Here is a 15,859-nt window from a genome sequence, read left to right as displayed (position 1 = left end):
CGTCTGTTTCCAGCAGCTCCCTATAGTCCTGGGACCTTTTCCTTATTCTCTGCCAATAAAAAATTTACATAAACTCTGTCACACTTTATAGCCCACTACCTGTTTTGCCATATTGTTTAAAAAACAATTTTATGGGGGGGGGCAGGAGGCGGGATTGCTATTAATAGAAAGGACAATTCACCAAGTGGAATATGGACTACAGATTAAAGTACGACCATGTTAAATTTTGATTTTTGTGTTATATAGATATTAGCCAGTTCCTTAAGTACACTCCGAAGTCTTAACGAAAGAAGGGATATGATGCATGCTACCTACAAATGGTTAGGAGATAACATGCATGTATATGGAAGGAGGGGGAATAAAATGACAAAGCAAAATGGCAAGATGTTAAAAAATAGTTAATTGGTATATGGTGGTTTTATGATATGTTCACACATTCAATGATATTCTCTGGCACAGGTGGAGTCTAATTCCCCTCTTGAGTGTGGGCTGGGCTTAGTGACTCTTTTCTATCCACTAGAATAAAGCAAAAGTGATAGCATTGACTTCAGAGGGAAAGGTCGTAAAAGGCACAGCATCTTCCTGCTAGGTGTTTTTCATTCTCTCTGGGCTGAAGTCTGGCGGAAGCCAGCTGCCACACAAGGACACTCAGGCAACCTATAGACAGGTCCAGGTGTCCAGGAACTGAGGCCTCTCACCAACCAATATGTGAGTTATCTTGGGAGCAGATCCTCCAGCCCTGGTCCAGGCCTTTAGCTGACTGCAACCCGTCAACATACTGACTGTAACTTCAAGAGACCCTGAATTAGGACCACCCGGCTTAACCACTCCTGGTTTCCTGTCAGAAACTGTAAGATAAGAAGTACTGAACTTTGGGGTACTTTGTTACACAGCTATAGATAACTAATACATGGGGTAAAAGTGATGTGTTTTTTGTGCTATGCTTGCAACTTTTCTGTAAGTTTGAAAGTTATTTCAAAATAAAATATTAAAAAATAAATTTGGTTGAGTCTTCTGTTCCTTCTATGCTTGTGACTGACTGGAAACAAAACAAACCAATTTCCATGAAAAAAAGAAAGACATTTTAGCCTGATAGATACTTCAAGCTACATTTTTCCATCAATAAATAAACTCATCATTTATTTTAAAATATTCTCTTGCTGAAATAATTGAATTCCAATCTGAAGCTCTTCAGAAAAAGTAACGTGAGATAGATTTCATAACTGAATCCAGAGTATCTTATTTCAGATGATTAGAGAGCTGGTAAGATCATTTACTGATTTTTTATAGCCCCTCAAAATCATACTTCATCCAGCAGCACCAATTTTATCCTTAAGAACTGATTATTGTCCAGTCATTCAAAAACATTGATACCTACGTTTGTCAGTTTTACTAGACACTGAGGATACATCAAAAATGAAATTGTATTTATCTGCATGCAGCTTACATTATACTGGAGAACACAATTACAAAACAAACAAAAGAAAGATTATTGCAGATTGTGGTTAATGCTGTTGGAAATCACATAAGAGAAATTTAACACATACTGAAATGTCTAGAATGTCCCAGGACTTGTGCTAGAAGAGTTGCAATAGTAATAAGAGATGAATCTGTTCTAACAGACCTATTGTGTATATACTTGTGGCTTTTTATGTGACTTGGGGTTGTGAAGATTCACAACTTTAAGAGGTTGATACGTCAGGGTTCTTTAGTTGCAGTCAAAAGAAACGAGCACTGGCTAACATAAGCAAAAGGGAATGATTTGGAAGGATACTGGGAATTCCCGAATTAGAGAGAAGGGCAAGAATGGAGCTTGGAAACACGCAAGAACCAGGGTTGGAAAGATCATGAGAGCATTTCTCGAGGCACTCTGGAAGGGAGAGGGGTCCCTTAGAAGGGCAACTGGCTAAAGCTAAATATTCCTAAAGAAACAAAATTTTGCGAGTACCACAGAATCCCCCAAATGCGACCTTTATTAAAGAAACTGCATGCAGTTCACTACACTGACAGAAGAGGGCATCCTTTAACAATGAAACAGTAAGTCACCACATCCCTGAGCCCCGCCCTTCCACAGAACCACCTATTCTTGCTGATCTAAGGAAATTCTATATATTTTGGCAGGAACAGAAAAAGCCACCAAAAACCTATACAGGGCTACTACAGAAACAAAACAGAAAATGAAGACTTTTCAATTAATACAAAATACTACCCTCTAAAAATAGGAAGCAGAGGAAAACTATACCTAACACTACAATATGAGTATCATTAAACAAGCAATTGCAGACATAAAAGGATGCGACAAATAAAAATTTTAAAACTCAAAGGGAAGATCTGAAATGCGAGTTGGTCAAACTCAGGCAATATACTGAAACAAAATCATCTAAAAAATGAAAACTAAATTACAGGGTTCCTAAGAGAGAATAAATACAAATGAAAGTAATAAACATGGAGAAGAGGAATAAATCAGCTACAAGAGCAAAATAGGGGAAAAAAGGGTGAGAGAGAAAATGATATGGAAAAAATGATCTTGGCCTCCAGGCAAAAACCAACAACAAAAATTAACATTTTTGGCAGGGACTAGGGTGAGAAAATAGTATGTAAATAGTGTATGTTCTAATCAAATAGAAAAAAGGCAACTAAAAAATATAAGATGGATGAAAGAAGCAGCATAAGTTCATGGACTGTCACAAAGGCAATGAGATGGGAGTCAAAGAACATCATTTAAAGATGGAAAACTAAATAGTAGAAGACTAGACAAGCAAAAGGAGGGCTCTGAGGCATTATGTAAAATGTTATCACTATACATGTACCCACTAGAACATACAAACCTTTCTAAACATAAAAAGAAATTTTAAAAGCAAACACTCCACATAATGAAACACAGTAAATATACATATTTGTTTATAGCAATATACATATTTGTTTATTTTTCAAAAAGAAGTATAGGAAAGACAAACTAGAAACTAATGAAAATAACCATAGGAGGTTGTTAGGAATGCGGTGGAGGGATAAGCATGACAGCTAGACTTCTCTGAGTAAATTTTTTATAGTTTTAACCTTGAACCTTGTAAATGCTTCAGGTATTCAAAATAAAAAATTTTAAGGAAATGCTAAAATTGAACACAAATGAACCTAATTATATCACATTGATAACATAACCAGGTCAAGAAAAGAGAGATTTCCATAAACTTTTGAACTCTGTACTCTGACTATACATCTTTAGTGAGCTATTATTCTAATGACAAAGAAAACTGAAATTTTATTAAGTATGTTTATCATTAGTAATACTGGTATTGTAGTGCTGAAACATATACCACATTATAAAACATGTGAGCAAATACATGAATGTTATTCAGAACCAATATTTTAACTATTAGAACAGAGGCAAATATAAAATAAGAAAAAACCTTGTAATGCTAAATTTTAATTGTAAATATCCATTAGAATTTTTATATCTTTTAAAAAATTTATATCTTAGCTCTGTCCATTGAACTTGACTAGAAGCAGATGAAGTCCAAATTCCATTCCCTCTAAAAGAAGGAGGCCTCCTTGGAGAACTAGCTGATAATCCAGGTTTGGAATAGGAAAAGTATACAGTGAGCAAGGAAGCAAGAGTAATGTAATGTCAAAGACACAGGACGTAGTTTGCAGTGATTTCTACTGGCTCACAGTATGAACCCCCAAAAGCACTGTGACTGTAATTGACATTCCATTGAGTATTTTGAAGATATAGTGATAGTTGAAAAAAGAAGGGCATTGGGAAAAAGGAGGGGAAAACAGTCTTTTTAAAATAGAATGTAAACTAATAAATGTAGAAGAAAATTAGAGAATTAAACTTTTTGAAACACCACGTTGTACCTCAATGTAATATATGATTAAGTTAAGAATCATTGATGCCAAAGCCATTGAATGAAAGGAAACAGAACATTCCCATGGTGCCAAAACAATACTCTAGAGATTATTAATTACTAAGGAAAAAAGTGAATTTTACAATGGAAAGATCTGGTAGTCACCACCTTGACTAAATGATTATCATCATTAACGGTGAGACAATCTAGAATTATGTCTTCCGATGTAATACATCATGGGGGGAAAAGAAGTCACGTCATGGGAAAAAAAAGTCACATCGTGGGAAAAGAAAGCCATGGGGGTGCAAGGAAGGGTCTGCTAGACTAAGAGACAATCAAAAACAAAGTATGAATCTCGATTGAATCCTGGTTCAAACACAAAACAAAACAAAAAGCTGTAAAAAGTCATTTTTCTGAGACAATTGGAAATATGTGAATATAAATTTATGTGGTACAATTGAATTATTTTAAGTTTTCTTAAGTGTGTAATGGTATTGAGTTTAATTAGGAAAATGTCCTTATTTTTAGAATATGTATACTGACGTGTTTAGGAGTAAAGTGTTCTGATTAAATTAGTATGGCAAAATGTTAATAATTGTTGAATTTAGGTTGAGATTAAGTGGGCATACCATTCTTTCAACTTTTACGCATGCTTAAAATATTTCAAAATGAAAAGCTGGAAAAATTTTAATTTTTTTTTTTAAAAAAGGTCTTTAACAGGCCTACTTGTGAGCACATGTAAATAACCCATGGATTATTCAAAGCTAAGCTGGCACAACCTGTCAGCATGATTAAAGCCTATAAAATGGTAATGATATTATAAAAACAAAATATTCAAAACAAAAGCAAACCTGGCCTATAAAATAAATGCAAACAAATAATATGAAGTAATGGGAATTTGGAGCATTATGCTAATTACATCCAAAGTAAGCTTCAAGTTTTAAAATTCTAGAATCTATAGCAATACTTTTGAAACAGTCATAAAATGAAACATGGACCCACTCACCTGTCATTTTTTGTAATCCTATCAGTCAGCCAAGAAATATTATTCTACCTTTGCTATACTGTTTAAATGTATTAGAAAAAGCTATTAGCATCATAAATTTTAACTGTTGTAATACTATCCAAGCATAATAAAATAAAATAGAACATAATAAAACTTTAGCCTAAAGGAAAAAACTTAAAACTCTCAATAATTAGAAATCATCCCTGTATATGCAGTGTCTTTTAAAAAAGAGTAAACACAAAGATATTCACTTAAAAATACGCAAGTGAAGTTTGATTTAGCACATGTAACTAAACTTCTCAAATACTCCACATTTAAAGTACATTTTATCAAGAGTACATTTTCAGATGATTACCCCAAAACACTATAATAGTCATTATTATTTTAAACCTTCAATGACATCTACTTTAAAAAGGATGGAAGTATATATCTTGGTAAACTCTTTATTTCCGAAAGAATACCACGTTATTTGTTTTAAAGAAGTTATTTTAGCATATTAGAAATTCTAAATGAATAAATGTAAGTAAATGCAGAAATGAAAAACAACTGGTTACATCCAATGGGGGGGGGGTGACTTAACCCTAGTAAAGGACGACTGGAAATGACCTATAAATAGTGAAGCCCTACTGTGAGCCAAAGTAGCAACTGGCATCAATTTTTTTTTTAATTCTTCCTCATAATAGTGATGGTAAATGATAATTTAAAATTAGCTCAAGGGCCGGCCCGGTGGCTCAGGCGGTTAGAGCTCCATGCTCCTAACTCCGAAGGCTGCCGGTTCGATTCCCACATGGGCCAGTGGGCTCTCAACCACAAGGTGGCCAGTTCAATTCCTCGAGTCCTGCAAGGGATGGTGGGCATCGCCCCCTGCAACTAAGATTGAACACGGCACCTTGAGCTGAGCTGCTGGGCACCTTGAGCTGAGCTGCCGCTGAGCTCCCAGATGGCTCAGTTGGTTGGAGCGCATCCTCTCAACCACAAGGTTGCCGGTTCGACTCCCACAAGGGATGGTGGGCTGTGCCCCCTGCAACTAGTAACGGCAACTGGACCTGGAGGCGACCTGCGCGCTCCACAACTAAGACTGAAAGGACAACAACTTGAAGCTGAATGGCACCCTCCACAATTAAGATTGAAAGGACAATAACTTGACTTGGAAAAAAGTCCTGGAAGTACACACTGTTCCCCAATAAAGTGCAGTTCCCCTCCCCCAATTAAAAAAAAAAATTCTTTCTAAAAAAAAAAAAATAGCTCAAAATTGTTTGTTAATATACAGCACAGATAAAAGATTTACAAGTTTTTAAATTTATTGTTCTTTAAATATTCCAGCATTTTAAAAAATTGTAATTAAACATCAGATCTGAAAATTAAATGAATACTATACAAGTATATGCTATATAGCACTGTATCTTATTATAACCACATTTTTCTACCCTTGAGTCATTCAGAATCATGTGACCAAACTTCTGAAATTAAAAATGGTCTCTATAAACAATTGTCAATGCTTGTGTCATCCTCATTAGTTCAGAATATGTATAGGAAAAATGGTCACTGTGTAGCAAGGAATTTGGCCTTACATACCCAAACAAAATTCTGGCCTACATCTTTAGGAGGTCCCAGTTATAGGAGTGTCTTGGTTTTCCTGGTGGGCCCCTCAGACCACATCTGATAATTTGTGCTAACAAGATGACTCAGGGTGAGCCCCTGGAGTCTGATGTCAGCCAGATCTCCAGGAAGGAGCAGAGGTTAGAGAGTAAGTTCAACCATGTGGGTAATCAATCAATTATGCCAAATAATAAAGCTTCAATTAAAAATCTGACAAGAAGCTTGGGAGAGCTTTCCTGGTTGGCAGTACTCTGTGTAGACTACCATACATTGTGGCCAGGAGTAAATAATACTGTCCATGACTCCATGGGAGCGGACAACTGGAAAGGATGACTTGAGTTTGGCCCTCCTTTAGACTCAGCCTTATATGTCTCTTCCTTTTGCTGATTCTAATTTGTATTCTTTTTCTGTAACAAATGGATTTTGAGTCTAATACTTTTCAGTGAGTTCTTTCTAGTGAATAATCAAACCTGAAGGTGCACTTGGGAAACCCCTGGATTTCAGTCACCAAGACACTCTCTGCAATGGTAGAATTTCAAATCTTTGGGATTTGAAGGTAATTATTTCCTCTCTGCTGTTTTCTTTTCTGGGGTGTGTATGTAATCAGTCCTGTTTTGAAGGAATTCCCTTTTTTAGGACAGTAAGAAAGACCATTATGATTATTACTACTGGTCACTCTCTGATTGTTGAATAGTAGTAGCATCTATCAGATTTAAATTATGAGGTGTATTTGCATAGCACTGGGATTTAAGGATTGTGATATAGAATACTTGGAACAAAAGAAGTATTCCAGTACAAAAAAAAATTAAAGAAGTGATTTTCATGAAAAGATACCAAAGAAAAGTATACCTTTTAAAAATGCTGAGATCCTTATATTAGTGATCTTTTAAAATAAGATCTTTTAAAAGCATTCTGTATAAGGTTACATCCTCTCTATTGCTTATCATTTGATCTCTATGCATTAAACTGATACACACAGAAGCAATTATATCCAAATTATAAAGAAATTATATACCAATTACTATAATTACTTAACTATGAGGCTAGCAAAGAGATAAAATTTTTAAAACAAATTGTAGGCTATTGTCATCATACATGTAGAGAAACTCTAACTAGTTTAAATAAAACCCTGTCTTTCATGCTAAGAGCGTAGACTAGGAAAAAAGATCATATGATAAAAGTAATTAGAGAGGTAGGGAAAAGATCAGTGAGTCATTTTTGATATATATAGAGACTAATTCATGTGTTAAATCAGACACAGGTGAATAGGGAAACAAAGAACTATAGGACGAAATTTACATAGAATTATGAAAATAATCTATTTCTATAAATCTAGATAATAACTGGATACCAAAAAATGACAAAGAAACATCAATTTAAAAAAGCCGTTTAACAAAAGACCAGTTTATATATTCCTTGGAATTGTATCATAAAAAATTTAAATATACTAATTACATTCCCAAACCCAAAAGAATCTTTCTAAACAAATAAAATACAGACATATAGACAAATTCAGAATCCAAATCATTAAAACAATTTTTTTAAATCACAGTAAATTATATCTTGTAATAAGAAATAAAACAAAAAAAATGACAGTTACATATCATAGTTAAAGTTTCAAAAGCTCAACAATCGAGCAATGGTGACATAATTTATTTAAATAAGTACTATTCACTAATGCCTGTGTAATATACCTACTTTAATATTCTGTTGGATAATGAATTTAAAGAGCAAATGTTGAAACAACCAAACAATTGAATTATAGTTATCCTTAAAACATCCTAATTTTGCACATGTGTCTCAAGTTGTGAATTACAGTAATATCCTCCAGAAAAAGTCAGGTATTTTGTTTGGTAAAGCAAGGCACAGAGGACCAGATTTTCATAAAGGTGCTGTTTCTTTGGTCCTATAATTACTTTAAATATGCTACATATCCTAGAGATTCTTAAGATGACTTTCAATATAGCATAAATAACTTTCATAAATCTTTTCTCATGTAAAGCATGCATCCACATGTAATTAAATATTGTAACAATGAAAAAGTGTAAATGAGTAATGCTAATTCATTTAAAAAAAACTCAGTTGAATGACTATACAATGACATTTTAAAAGTCCAATAATTTGATATGTAGGAAAAGTACCAATTCTTAAGAGTAGTCGGCATTACACTAAGTCTACTGATCACAAAGTCAATTAGTTTCCTTTCAGATTCTGTCTCCTTAGAATCTAGTTTAAATATCAAACTACCTTTCATGAAATGTGGACATTCAATATAAATTGATGTAAATATTTAAATTTTGCATCTCTAAACTACCTACATTTTCCATCATAAAAATAGCCTATAACTTCTCTAAAATTACTTATTACAGAATTGATAATATTACTGTGGTGAAACATTCACATGTGGCATCTCAAACTTTTATTCACAAATACAATATTCTTAATTTTTAATAGAACTATCAATTGGCATTTTTCTCCCATGAATTAGCACATTTTTATAATGAATAAAGTAATTGAAAGATAAGTAAACTTTAAAAACATAAGAACTTAAATAATCAAGGAGTCGTCATAAGAGATTAATACAATAAGGCTTCTGGAGGTCATCAAAACACATACCACATACACAAGAAAATGGCATTATCTGTATGTAATATATGACATGATCTAAGATACTGATTCACCTTCTCAAATATGATTATTTCTTTATGAATTAAAAATTATAAACTATACAACCCAATCTCTAATAATATTTTCAAACTTACTAGAAAAGCAAAATACAATAAAAAAATGCTTTGAAAATATACGTTAGATTATTTTCTCCTTTCTCACTATTTTTGATTACAATTTTATAAACTTCGCTGGGAATCTTAAAAATTGTGTTATTTTGGACACTTGAAAATATTTTATTACTGTAACTACCATATCTGATATCCAATCATGTACTTGTATCATTTTTTGAAGCGTTAAAATAAGGACACACTAAATCTGAATTAATTGTGAATGCATACTGAATTAATACATAAGTATCCAACAAGACTTCTTGTGGGCTGAACATAAATCTTTATATTTAGTCTCAAATTCTGAGCATTTGCAGGATTTAGATTTCACTTAGCTATAGGTAATAAGATGTAAGTCTGAATGTTGTTACAGTCTAAAAATACCATGCTTAAAATGTGGTAAAGTTATTAAGCAAATACTCCAAAAGGTAGTTTTACTTGGTCATTGAAAATCATTAAGTCAGGCTTCTAAAAAGTTTGTTTGGTGCCAATTTGGAATTACCAGCAAAATGATTTAAAATATTTTGTAATTTTAAACACATTTAAAGTCTGGATGAAATAGATTAGGCCTGTGTCCTGTAGAGTAGGTTTGAATCAGCAAAGTAACACAGCCAATCCTAATTAGCCAAGAGTACTCAAGTTTATAAAGTAGTATTTTTGAGCCAAATTCTGTTCAACAAAATCCATTAGAACAATATAAAAATATTTATTTTTTACAGATTTTATACCATTAGAACAGACTTAAAAATACATAAAGTATGAATGAAAAAATAAAATACTTCTTATACTCAATAGGTAATTCTGTCTAGCCAATAATTAAATTAAACCCACATTCCAATTTTAGAAAGTATTTTTGACCACCAATTCATCTTATTTCTGCTATTCTCTCTCCCTTGAACCAATTTATTAAATAACTCATGTAATTTGTAAACTCAACTCCAGCGCTAATGAAAATAGAAAAGAAACCACTATTTTTAAGTCAAGTGGTGGCTCCTTCCCAGCAGCCTTTGCAGGGCCACCGAAAGAGAACGTGGAACTCAGCTACCTCTCCCAGACATGTGACGCTGGGGATGGTAGGTTTATGAGAGGCCTATGAAGTTCAGAGCAGCCTTGAATTTATATAGTGCCTTTTAAAATAATGTAATATCCTGGCAACCTGGAATGTCTCCAAGAAAAGTCATTTTGGTCTCAATTCATTGACATCAGTCCTATTTTTTTTTTGGTGGTTATTTTTGTCAACAGTTATAGATTAAAGGAAGTTTTCACAGATCTATGAGTAAAAACTCATTTCATTTGAAAACATTCTACTTGTGTATAGTACATGCTTTGATAGTTCAAAATTCTCCAAATGGAGATATTAGACAACAATAATTTTCTTTTAAATTATTAAAGGAGCATTTAATGCCTTTAAATTACATATTAAAACTTTAATGGAAATTAACACATACAGAAATGTAATTTAAAGTAATACTCAGGATTTATCTGGTTTACAGAAAAGATGTGGAAATAAGAGTTTAAGGACAAAACTCCATTAGTGTAAAAGTCACTGGCTACTATCTAGCATAGGAGCCACGGGCCTGCTTTCAGCAGTTTCGAAACTAAAAGATCGTAAAATGTAGATGGAGAAATAGATGTATTTCTCTACATTAAATTTAAATATGAATCTTATTCTCTGACAAATCAGACCCAGAATATTACTTTATCAATTTTTATGTAGTTGAACAAATAACATTTAGCAATTCCTTGTTTAGTAATCTTTTGTATAAATATAAAAATCTCAGATAAGTGAAAATGTTTTTCAGCTCAAACTTCTATTTCTTCACAGCTTTATAGGTAATTATAATTTTCAAATTTTGAACATTCCATGTGATTTGATATATCTGTACAGGAAGAGTAAGGTTAAAAAACATTTAGTAAGATTAAACAGATCTAATTTGCAGAAATTGGTATCTGACATTTGTTGCGTGTGTGCTGTTGTAAAGAGTGCATAGGACATTTCTGCAGCAATCAAAAAGGTAAATTAAAATCTTTTAAAACTCTGATTTCAAGTTTCCTCCAATAATTCTAATCCCTGGAAATACTTTCAAGTTTTGATTTTTAAGATGCAATAGGTATTTTGTTACATATACACATATTTTATCCTTCAACTTTATATTTTCCAACCATTTGAATAATATGATCAGATTCAGCATGACACCTTCTTAGAATCTGTAGAAGTCCTCTGTGTAAGTTTAACATTGAGGTTCCTAGTGCACCATTGTGAAAACCAGTTAAAGACAGTATTCGACTATGCTTTAGTGGGATTTCCTGCAGGTTTGGGATCATAACCATATAGGAAAGTAGCTGCTATTACAAGGATGGCTCCAAGGAAAAAGACACTAAATGAATGAAAAAAAATGAAAAAGAGAAAATCAAATTAAAAGCAAAACAAGTTCCATCTCTTTCTTTACTATAAAAACAAGTATAATTTGGGAAAAGATGTCCCAGTAATATGGCTAACAAATATTGTGTACTTCCAAGTATTCAGCTAAGAGTTTTACATGCATTTAGTTCTCATTTAGTTTTCATTTAGTTCTCATAACCCTACGAAGAAGAGTAGTATTGTTCTTATTTTTTAATATATGAGGAAACAGATTTAGAGAGTTTAAGTAACTTGCCTAAAGTCCCCCAAGTGGAAGATGGGATTGAAATCCAGGTATTTCTGACTCCAGAGACTGCACTTGAATTCGCTTCGCTATACTGTCTCCCAAAGCAAAAAAAAAAGTGTATTTCATCTTAATATATCTTTTGCCTGTAATACATTGAATAATAAGACCTCAATTTTTTAAATATTTGGAAATATAAAGGGAAAATTGCATTCTTTTCAACCAAAGTTCAGTTTAAAATCCAAGGTAGTAATAAGCAAAACTCAAGGCCAATTTTTATAGGATGCTTTATGAAAGGAAGTAAGATTAAATGCAGGGAGACTTGGTTCTTCTTTATTTTTTATCTATCCATAGACATAATACTTTACTATAAAATGGAAATGAACTTAAACTGGAACACCAATCTTAGCTTATAACATGTATATTCTTCAAAATGCTGTTACAGGGACATGAATTAGTTTTTGTTTAAATGTTTCTATTAACAGTTCAAAGTCGCTTCCCTACTTTAAAAACAACAAACAACACATTTGTTCTGAAAATGAAAGGCATCACTAATTCTTATTCTGATATAAGGGGCCCCTCCTAATTGGTCCCCCAGCCTCATCTACCACACTCCGACCTTCTCAGCCTATAATTCATCCCCTCCGTTCAATGAACACACTGTACCTTTCAGGGCAGTGTCCTTGGAAATGATATTCCCTTTGCCTGCAACATTCTTGCTCCCAAGAAAATTGCTTATTCATAACAACTTAGGTCTAAGGTCTCTCAGATTCACTCCTCTCCACAGTTACTCTGTAACACTTATCACTGTATTAAATAATACATTATTTACATGTCTGCTCCCTGCTCCTCTTCATTGTTGCCCAGCACATATAGAAGCTCAATAATTATCTGTTATGATAAACATCTAGTGTTGACTTGTTGCAAACGGACAACTTTCAAAAGCCTAGGATGCAGGTGTACATCTAAGATTAAAATAACATAAAACTTTCTATAATGTATCTTGAAAAAAATAACTATCATAAGAATATTTGGTATTATTTACACTTTGAATAAGCTTCTGACCAAAAACAGTTAGTCAGTATGACCTTTTCCTAGCTTTCTGGAACTCTGGAATTGCATAGAATCACATGCTCAACAAAAAAGTTGTCTGATCTAGCTTTCTACCCACCCCAGGAATCCATTCTATCGTTCCTCTAATAGGATCTACTAGAATACCTACTAATGTCAGGAATACCTACTCCTGCTTCTCAAGCCAGCTATTTTTAGATGGTTCTGAGAGAAAACATTTTTGTTAAAAAAATTAGGAAAAAAAACCTATCAGAATTTAATGATTATTTCAAGGATTTGAACCCCTCTTTCTAACAGAACTCTGTATATACTTCCAGTGCTGCCTGGATCACACTGTTATAAAACATGACACTACGATGCAGGGTCTCCTGCCTCACCCACCATTCCTTGTGCAATTCCTTTCCAAACCGCTCTTCTTTCTGTCACCACCTAACAGAGTATTTTCATGAGCCACCTTCTCTACATAAACTCCACTTTAAGAATGTCAACCACTCTTCCAACTTTAGCTATATAAATTCTGCATTTCAAATGTCATTATATGACTTATTTTATGACTCAAAAACTTTTTTATATTTTTATATCACCTTTTATATGACTATATTTTTGGGAAAAAACCCATTCAAATCTGTTGGGAAAATTGTGGCCAGCCAAATATGTATAAAAAGCTTTCCAGTGGAAGATTCTTTTGTGCATTTAGTTTGAAACCTTTCCTAAAAGATCATTAAATGGATCTTTTACTGTATTTCCATGATTCTTCAAAAGTAGTAATACAACAAAATTTTTCAGATCAGAGCTTATGAAGAATTCTTATTTTCCTATATACTTTTGGAGATTTAAAGAAATAGAAAAGAAAATATTACCTGGTTGGCACAAAATCTTGTAGCCAAAAATAGGATATCAGTGTTGATAATATTATGGATAAAGAGGTTGCAAATCCTTTTAAGATATTATCCGCATATTTTATAACAGCAGCTATTACAAGACCTCCAAGTGCCTGCAGAAATTTAAAAGGTTATTTAAAAAAACAAACATATATAAAAATACTTTTCAAAACAATGTTATTACTCAATGAAGCTTTAAGCTTTTGTCCTGTGAATTAATCCCATTATAGTACCGCATTTTGCCATGTATAATGTACACTTTTTGCTCAAATTTGTGAGGGAAAAATAAATATGCACATTATACATGGGGAGTACTAATTCTGTATCTATATAAATGTTTTTAATTCTTTTATTTATGCTTATGAGTTAAAAGTGTAACTCTAAAAATCAATAACAATATCCTTATGCAAAATAATACCCTGGAATATGATACTCAGTTTTGTTGAACTTACGGTGAACTTGCAACGACAAAGCATTCTTGTCCTTCTATGATGCATAAATATCATAAATTAGTTACCGATACATAAAATCTCTTGTACCTTGTGTCTGTTCTTGTTTTTTGTAATTATTTTTTACATAAAATTTCTTATACCATAATATGTTTAAAAATAAATGCTAAAATTCCTTTATAATACAAAAAACAACTACCTAAGTGTAAACAAATAACAATTTGAATTAAAAAATTAAAATGAAAGATTTTTTTTCCCTGAAAGTTTGGGCCAAAAACGTAGGTGCACATTATACACAGGAGCACATTATACATGGCAAAATACGGTAAATGATTTTTATTAAACATCTCACAACCAATAGCCTTCTAGGTTTTGTTCAATGGCTCTTATTTCAAAAGGTCTCTCATAAAGTAACTACCAGCGTAAGTTGCAGTTCATTATAATGGAGTTTGACAATATTACGAATAAAACATCTATCCTCATCCAATTTAGTAATTAAACATGACTTGTTCAGACAAATGTGGGAGGATTGGTCACACTGATTAGTGAAATATTTTTACTTTTGATTAAAAATAAACTGTACCTTGAAAGTTATTTTACTAGCATCTCAATATTCCTAACTTCACTTTCTTCCTCTATTTTCTCCCAATTCTAATCCAACTTTTATCAGCTTACTTTTCCTAAAGCACAGTTTTAGTGGTTCTCTTTAAGAGTATAGAAAGAACTTTCTACCAAATATCTCTCAAATTCCAACTGTGGTTATTTAAATAATGAGGTATTACTATACCTCATAGTATTATTTTCAGCCAAATCCTACTTACCAGCTCCCAAATCTGGGTTACCCACCGTAACAACCTTCACTGTACCTCTTCAAATGACAGAAGCTTTATTACAGAAAGTCACAAATCATGCTAATTGAGCTTACTACAAATTGATGTTTGAGTTCAAATACTTCTTCCCAATGTTCTTATCCATCTATTTACTCCCTGTCGAATCCCTCATACCACCTGTACCAAACCTTTTTTATTTTACTCAAGTCATCAGCCACTTCTTAAGGGAACTGGGCTTCCATCTTTGTTAGTATGAAAGCCATTATAAACTCTTTCTACTTCAAATTTTCTCTGAATTTTCACTTATCCTTGTCTCCTTTTCTCTTATTTAAAGATAGAAGTATTCTTCCTGCTTTCAAAACACAACTATCCTTTGCCACCTTCACCCACCTTCCATAAAAAACCTTGCCCCTTACAGCCTCAAATACCTCTACAGAAAGGCTTTGTTAAGGCAGTGACTTGTATCTCCATCTCTATACCCCCTCCAGAGTATTCAGTAATTATTTTTTTGCTAATGAAATTACTCAACCCTTGAACTATTTCAAATAATAAATCGAGGTAATTTGGCAGGAATATTCCAATATGTAACTACAATATGAGGCTATAAACTGTTACAGATTTAACTATTTAGATCTGCTTCTTCAGCCTTAATACAATGATAACAATTACAGAAAAATCAAAGTTATACTTGCCCTCAGCTTCAACTCTTTTACTCTTAAACTTGCATTTTCATTCAGTTAAATTTAAATACCA

At 32.8% G+C, this 15,859-nt stretch overlaps 1 protein-coding gene across 4 annotated transcripts in view; it reads right to left on the bottom strand.

The window, feature by feature from the left end:
- Positions 1-6,169: 6,169 nt before the first annotated feature.
- The window catches only part of SLC35A3 (solute carrier family 35 member A3), a 34,313-nt gene continuing 24,623 nt past the window's right edge, over positions 6,170-15,859 (bottom strand). The window contains exons 7-9 of one of the 4 annotated variants that reach the window (XM_033093386.1): positions 13,807-13,940; positions 11,888-11,973; positions 6,170-11,608 (exon numbers count right to left, since the gene is read on the bottom strand). In XM_033093386.1, coding sequence (XP_032949277.1) covers positions 11,580-11,608; positions 11,888-11,973; positions 13,807-13,940 — 249 coding nt within the window. In that variant the 3' untranslated portion in view covers positions 6,170-11,579. The remainder of the gene's footprint in view (positions 11,609-11,887; positions 11,974-13,806; positions 13,941-15,859) is intronic. The other 3 variants (XM_033093383.1, XM_033093384.1, XM_033093387.1) reach the window with 3 other exon arrangements.

The sequence above is a fragment of the Rhinolophus ferrumequinum genome, chromosome 22 (genome assembly GCF_004115265.2).
Source record: "Rhinolophus ferrumequinum isolate MPI-CBG mRhiFer1 chromosome 22, mRhiFer1_v1.p, whole genome shotgun sequence".
NCBI classification, from domain to species: Eukaryota; Metazoa; Chordata; class Mammalia; order Chiroptera; family Rhinolophidae; genus Rhinolophus; species Rhinolophus ferrumequinum.
The sequence above is the reverse complement of the archived record's forward strand: the minus strand, read 5'-3'. Positions and strand labels throughout refer to the sequence as shown.